This window comes from Muntiacus reevesi, chromosome 8, assembly GCF_963930625.1.
Source record: "Muntiacus reevesi chromosome 8, mMunRee1.1, whole genome shotgun sequence".
NCBI classification, from domain to species: Eukaryota; Metazoa; Chordata; class Mammalia; order Artiodactyla; family Cervidae; genus Muntiacus; species Muntiacus reevesi.
Genome location: NC_089256.1, coordinates 28,119,930 through 28,127,270, shown reverse-complemented (window position 1 = coordinate 28,127,270; position 7,341 = coordinate 28,119,930). Strand labels below are relative to the sequence as shown.

At 51.7% G+C, this 7,341-nt stretch overlaps 1 protein-coding gene across 1 annotated transcript; it reads left to right on the top strand.

Annotated features, from left to right (window-relative positions):
* Nucleotides 1–319: 319 nt before the first annotated feature.
* CLDN14 (claudin 14) lies at nucleotides 320–1,658 on the top strand. Its single transcript, XM_065943129.1, has one exon. The coding sequence runs from the start codon at nucleotides 320–322 to the stop codon at nucleotides 1,031–1,033; it is 714 nt and encodes a 237-aa protein (XP_065799201.1). The 3' UTR covers nucleotides 1,034–1,658.
* Nucleotides 1,659–7,341: the final 5,683 nt, after the last annotated feature.

The window sequence follows — 7,341 nt, the reverse complement described above, 5'->3', positions numbered from 1 at the left end:
TTGAGACAAGTGGGGGCCCTGGGGTCCTTGGAAAGCGCAGGCGCCGGCCAGAGGACCCTCGCTCCTGCTAGCTCCTGCCTTCTAGGGAAGCTTAGACGAAGCAGCTCTTCTTGCACCCAATCAAGTCTCAGAAGCTTTTTTTTTTTTTTTTTAATATGTTAATCATGGTACCAACGGCCTATGGAAATCTGGCCTTCGGGGGCAGAAATGGCATGCCTGGAGATAATCTTTAACCCGTTTCCTGTCTCCCCGCCCCGCCTCCCGGCTTCATTAGGACTGCAGCGGGCGCCCGAGCGAGCGGGCAGCCGCCAGCGAGGCCATGGCCAGCACCGCGGTGCAGCTCCTGGGCTTCCTCCTCTGCTTCCTGGGCCTGGCCGGCACGCTCATCACCACCGTCCTGCCGCACTGGCGCCGCACGGCGCACGTGGGCACCAACATCCTGACGGCCGTGTCCTACCTGAAGGGGCTGTGGATGGAGTGTGTGTGGCACAGCACGGGCATCTACCAGTGCCAGATCTACCGCTCGCTGCTGGCGCTGCCCCGCGACCTGCAGGCTGCGCGCGCGCTCATGGTGGTGTCCTGCCTGCTGTCGGGCGCCGCGTGCGCCAGCGCCGTGGTGGGCATGCAGTGCACGCGCTGCGCCAAGGGCACCCCGGCCAAGACGGCGTGCGCCGCGCTGGGCGGCACGCTCTTCCTGCTGGCCGGCCTGCTCTGCCTGGTGGCCGTCTCCTGGACCACCCACGACGTGGTGCAGAACTTCTACAACCCGCTGCTGCCCAGCGGCATGAAGTTCGAGATCGGGCAGGCCCTCTACCTCGGCTTCATCGCCTCTGCCCTGTCGCTCATCGGCGGCACGCTGCTCTGCCTGGCCTGCCAGGAGGAGGCGCCCACCCGGGCCCCGCCTCGGGCCTCCGCGAACCGCGCCGGGGTCCCCGCGCCTGCCTACCGGCCCCCCGACGCCTACAAGGACAATCGGGCCCCCTCGGCCGTGTCGGCCTCGCACAGCGGGTATAGGCTGGACGACTATGTGTGAGTCCCCCCAGCTGGGGGTGGGGGTGTCCTGTCCTCCGCCCGCACCCCACCCTCCGTCGCCCCAGAGCGCACCCCGCAACCCCCGAGAAGCTGCAAGGACCGAGCCTGCCCACCGATGGATTCAAGGCCCACGTGCACCAGGTTTACTTCTGGACTGCTTTCCTGTCCAAAGGCATCAGACTGAAGGACTATGTGTGAATCCCACCCAAGTGGGGCCTGTCTCCCCACCCACCATCGTCTGGAGCGCCCCCTCTCCCCACCGCACTAGAGGCTGTGAGGACCTAGCCTGCCCACTGATGGATTTAAGACCAACGTGCACCAGGTTTACTTCTGGACTGCTTTCCTGTCCAAAGGCATCAGGCTGAAGGACTATGTGTGAATCCCGCCCTAAGGGGGCCTGTCTCCCCACCCACCGTCGTCTGGAGCGCCGCCCCCTCCCCACCGCACTAAAGGCTGCGAGGGTCTAGCCTGCCCACTGATGGATTCAAGACCCACCTGCAGCAGTTTACTGCACCAGGTGATACTGCACCAGCATCATCAGGCTGAAGGAATATGCGTGAGTCCCCTGGGGTAAGGGGGTCTGTCTCCCCCCTCCACCCCACCCCCCGGGGTCTGGAATGCCCTCCCCCCAAGAGGCTGCAAGGACCTAGCCTGCCCACTCATGGATTCAAGGCCCACCCCCCCTCCACCCCCCAGCACCTGGTTTACTTCTGGACTGCTCTGGTGTCCAAAGGCATCATGTGAACCTGAGGAAGGGGGCTTAGAACCGCAGCGAAAGGGGGAAATAAGAAGAGGAGAAAAGATCTCCATACCAAAGGCTTAAAAGTAATGCTTTCTGGTTTTGTATTTATTCTATGTATTTATGTGGTGGTTTAATGACAGCTGAATAAAACAGTGACTTGGGAGTTTGGTCAGTGGGGTTTGTTTTGCAATCCAGGAAGAAACCTTTTGGATGCCTTTGTGAAATGGACAATATCCATGTCTGTTTCCAGGCTGAGATGCTGGTAACCATGGTCAGCCCACTTCCGGGCTTTGCCCGAGGCAGGACGGGAAAGCAGAGGAGGGCTGGGCTGGTGTTCATCCCAAAGATGCCCGAGAGATATCACCAGAAATTGCCACCCTGTCCTGGCTTGAGAGACCGGGCAGGAAGTCCAGGGTGTTTTTGCGGGGGGTGGGGGGTGGAATAAAGAAAAGGTAATTGCCACAGGCCGCAGAAGATGGGCATTGTCATTCTCTACCCTTGCACAGTAGGGCCCCACTGGTAAGGCAGCAGAAGGAAGAAAAAGACAGAGTGTAACGCGCCCGGCTTTCCAAGCATTGGCACGAGGCCCAGGTAGGAAGGCTGCTCACCCCCGGGGCAGGACGTCACAGGTTTCTTTCCTGGGGACAGAAGTGTGATGGCAGCTGCTTCCGGAACAGACACAGGAGCCTGCTGAGGCTCTTCCAGCTGGAAAGAACGGCTGGAAGGGCCAGGTGGAGGCTGACTGCCTTAAGAACCCTGACGCTACTTTCTGGCTGTGATCTAAACCACACACACTCACACTCACACACACACACACACACACACACACACACACACAGGCTGTTACCCCATTAGCCAAGGAGCTTGAGTCTGTTGTTTGCCCGTGATGTGCCCCAAAGGCACGCTGCTCCAGGCTCTGTTTCAGCCTCAAGCTGTGATTCGGAAGAAAGCACCCTGTCCCGGGGAAGGGCTGTTGTTGAGTCACTCAGTCGTGTCCAGGTCTTCACCACCCCATGGAGCAGCTGAGTCTGAGGGTTGTCCCATGAAGCCCCTCCTTTCTCAAGGGGTCTTGGAAGGGGGCCACCAGGGCTCCCGCTGTCACTGTCTGCAGAGAAGAGAGCCACAGAAGGTCAACATGAGCACGGGGCCGGGTGGCCAGGCTTGCTGGCCTGGCCTGGTGTGTCCCTGGCCCGGGGACCAGGGGGGTGGAAGGGGAGGCCCCCCCGGCCAGGATCAGGAGGCCGGACAGGCCCAGCCCTGCCGCTCTGGATCCAGGAAGGCTGGAGGCTGCCCGATGCGCCCCTGACTTCACACTTCCTCCCATCTAGGTCGTCGGGGTCACCAAGAGGGTCACAAGAAGCCCAGTTGCCATGTGCTTACCCGCTGGCAGAGGTTCCCATCAGCAAAGTGTGTGCACCCAGCTACCCTCTTCTGATTCCTTTAAGCCTCACCAGCTACACCTAATAAGCTGCCCCATTGATGAGATCTCACAACAGAAAAACCTTCTAGCAACATGAAAAATTGGGGTGTAAAGGACAGTCCAACACATACACATTTCTTTTCAGTTTTGGGTTGACCTCTAGATCCCAGGCAACAGGGGCCACTTCTGTTAGGAAGGAGATGGTACCATACATTTTAGCCTCCATCTAACCCTAGAGATGCAGGAGACACAGGAAACTTGGGCTTAATTCCTGTCTGGGGAAGTTCCTCTGGAGGAGGAAGTGGTGACCCACTCCAGTATTCTTGCCTGGAGAATCTCATGGACGGAGGAACCTCGTGGAGTACAGTCCATGGGGTCGCGAAGAGTCAGACATGACTGAGCATGCATGCCGGCAATCCTGGAGAAGCTAAAAGGGTCTGGGATATGCTATCCTATTTAGGTTGAGGATTTAGACCAGAAAGATCATCACTTATTTATGATAAAACAAGCAATTTCTACTCTTCAAATTATATCTGAATCAATAAAGAAGAGAAACAAAATCTCCTTAAAATAAAATGGCATTCTTCAGTCCTTACTTGATGATCACAATCTAGAATGTGTTTAGTGAAGTTGTTCTCGTTAATAGATGGATTACAAATTTCAAGATGAAAATGGCTTTTTAAAATTTGAAGTCTAGTTTATTTATGATATTGTGTTAGCTTCAGGTGTAGAGCAAAGTGATTGAGTTGTATATGTTTTCAGGATATTTTCCATTCAAAGTTATTATAAGATATTGAGTATATTTCCCTGTGCTATATAGTAGATCTCTGTTGCTTTTCTATTTTATGTATCATAATTTGTGTCTGTTAATCCTGTACTCTTAATCTGTTCCTTTCCAGTCTTTGGTAACCATAAATTTGTTTCCTATGTCTGTGAGTCTGTTTCGTATATAGATTTTATTATATCATTCTTTAGATTCCTCATATAGGTAATATCATATTTGTCTTTGTCTGACTTACCTCACCTAGTATGATAATCTCTAGGTCCCTCCCTGTTACCCCAAATGGCGATATTCCATTCTAAAATAGCTTTTACCAAACTCTTTCTCTGAATTCTGTCATTCCTGAAGTAAAATATGTTTCTCTCTTCTTATCAGGTGAAAGACTAATAATAATCATGATTACAATTTATTAAGCACTTAACTATGTTCCAGACATACCTTTTATTTACCAATTTGGTTCAAAGAGATACATGAGAACCCAATGAATAAATACTATTTTAACCCTATTTTACAAAAGAGGACATCAAGGTGCATAGAGATTAAATTATTTGCCCAGGGTCACAGAGCTGGTGAGTAGAAGAACCAGGATTCGAACCCAGACAGGTAAGCAGGAAGCACACACACTAATTCAAGTAGAAACATGTGTGTGTGTCTGTGTGTGTGTGTGTGTGTGTGTGTGTGTGTGTGTGTGTGTGTGTGTGTGTATGTGTGTGCACACTCAGTCATGTCCAGCTCTTTGCAACCCCATGGACCTGCCAGGCTATGCAAGCCTCCCTAGAGCTCCTCTGTCCATGGAATTTTTCAGGCAAGAATACCAGAGTGGGCTACCATTTCTTACTCCAGGGAATCTTCCCTGACCCAGGTTTCAAACCTGGTTCTCTTGCCTCTCCTGCACTGGCGGGCAGATTCTTTACCACTGTGCCACCTGGGAAGCCCAAAGACATGACCTGTGGCCTCATTATTTTCATGTTCAGACTCTTTCCAAACAGGTGAATCGTTTCATGAACATATTTAGTTCTTTCCAGAACCATCACTCCACAAAGCTTCCATAACAGGGTTCTGGCTGGGTTAGATGAAATGCTATAGGGTCCCGTAGATCCAAGCCTGAATTTACAGAAAGCAGGAAGTGACACACACCTGACTCTGGCCTACAGCAGGCCCGCCAGAGAAGACCTCCACTCCCTCCTTCACAGAAGTGTGCAAGAACGCTGCCCCATTGCCCTCTTGCTCTCATTCACGCCCAAGACACGACCTCAGGTCCTGTGATTCCCCTTTCTCGTCACATGACAACCACCGGGGCCATCCTGCAAATGCCTGTCTCTGCACATAACCAAGCCTGTTTTGTCTAAAGTATGGTCTCCTTTCGAGGTACAGTGCATAACCCCCAAATTTCAGGAAACATGAGCCAGACTCTGATGTGTTCCAGGAAACTGTTGTTATGAATGTAAATTATATTTACATTATATTCCTCATGGGATAAGGAATGCTAGATGTCTTTGCTTCCCTAAATCAAATCAAATTTGGCTCCGATCCAGAGAGGTTTAAACCCTGCCATGTCTCCTTGTTCCCTCCCCTGCATCCCTCCCCTGCAGGCCCTGGACTTGGAGGAGGGGTGAGGCCCAGCCTTTAGTTCTTGGGGTTGGCCTGGTTACCTGCTGACTGCCCATCCATCCTCAGCCATGTGGCCACTATCCAGCCCCTCCTTGGCCCTTCTATGTGAAGAGGTGCTGGAATCTTCTACCCCAAGGAATACTAGACCCAGGCCCAGTCTCCGGGAATCCACTTCCTGAAATGGATCCACACCCCTCCTATACTCAAAGCACCAAGGTGTTCTCCTTCTTGGATAAGACACCCTAATTGCTTAAACCTTCTGAAATTAGCAGGCTATGCCCACCTCCAGGGATCTTACTGACCCAGAGATCGAACCCGCATCTCTTAAGTCTCCTGCATTGGCAGGTAGGTTCTTCACCACTAGGACCACCTGGGAAGCTCAAGCCTTCTGGAAAAAAAAAAACAAAACTCTGAAATTCCCAGAGAATCCCACATTCATATCAGCCCCTGTTGTCCTGAATAGAAATAATTTGTGAACTATGGTACGTTCACAACGTGTATACCTGTCCATTACTTGACAGTAATACAATAAGTCCCCTACATACAAACCTTCAGGGTTCGAACTTTTAAAGATGCAGATATGCATTCACGTGTTCCGTCACTTCGGTTAGTTCACGGGTCTGCTGCACACTGCCAATGGGTGTGCATCCACTGTGAGTGGCTGTGCTTTTGTGTAATTTCCCGCACAGGACTGTATAGAGTACGGTAGTATGGTATCTTTATCTCAAGTCCAGGATGTATAAAAGCAGCATTGAGGTAGCTGGTGCTGCTAAGACATCTCAGCTGTTGTACTGCTCTACCGTACTTTTCAAAGTACTGTATTGTGATTAAAATGTTTTCTTTATTCTTTGTGATTGTTCTTTACATGTTATTGGCATGAAAAGCATATAAACCTATTACAGGACAGTCCCAGATGGCCATTTGTGTTAGTTGGGTTCCTAGCCTAACTTTGTTGGAGTTGTGAACAAATTGAACTTACGATCTAGTTCTCCAGACAGAACTCATTCGTACGTAGAGGACTTACTGGGTACCAAAGATGAAACCGGGGTCTGCACCCTAAATGGCCACAAAGCCCCGTGCATCTTACTTCTCCTGCCTTGGACCTTCTTCGCTTTCTCACTCCCAGTGGTGGGAACATCACCTGTGACGACTCAGTTCAGCTCAGTTCAGTTCAGTCACTCAGTCATGTCCCACTCTCTGTGAGCCCATGAACTGCAGCACGCCGGGCCTCCCTGTCCATCACCAACTCCCGGAGTTTACTCAAACCCATGTCCATTGAGTCGGTGATGCCATCCAACCTTCTCATCCTCTGTTGTCCCCTTCTCCTCCTGCCTTCAGTCTTTCCCAGCATCAGGGTCTTTTCAAATGGATGGTGGCAATTCGGGCATGAGATGGGGCCCTGGACTAGGCAGCCGCCGTGGAGATGGGAAGAGATTGGGGTGTGCCTGAAGATGTATAACGGTGATCAAATTTGCTGATGGCTTGGTTGTGGGGTGTGAAAAAAAAAGAGGCTTAAAGGGTGGTGCCAAGATTTGGGACTGAATTAACTGGAAGAGTGGGATCCCCGTTTTCTGAAAGGAGACTCTGGAAAGAAAGAAAGGAGGGAAGGGAAGGGAAGGGGTGGGAGAAAGGGAGGGGAAGAAGGAGGGAAGAAAGAAAGAAAGAGAAAGAAAGAAAGAAAGGGTTCTGGTGAGGTAGATTTGTTTGGCGTGTATTTGATCTGAGCTGCCTTGAGTGGAGATGGCATCTGGGGCC

Excerpts from the sequence above, each read along its gene's own strand:
- CLDN14 (XM_065943129.1), top strand. The coding sequence starts at position 320 with ATGGCCAGCACCGCGGTGCAGCTCCTGGGCTTCCTCCTCTGCTTCCTG.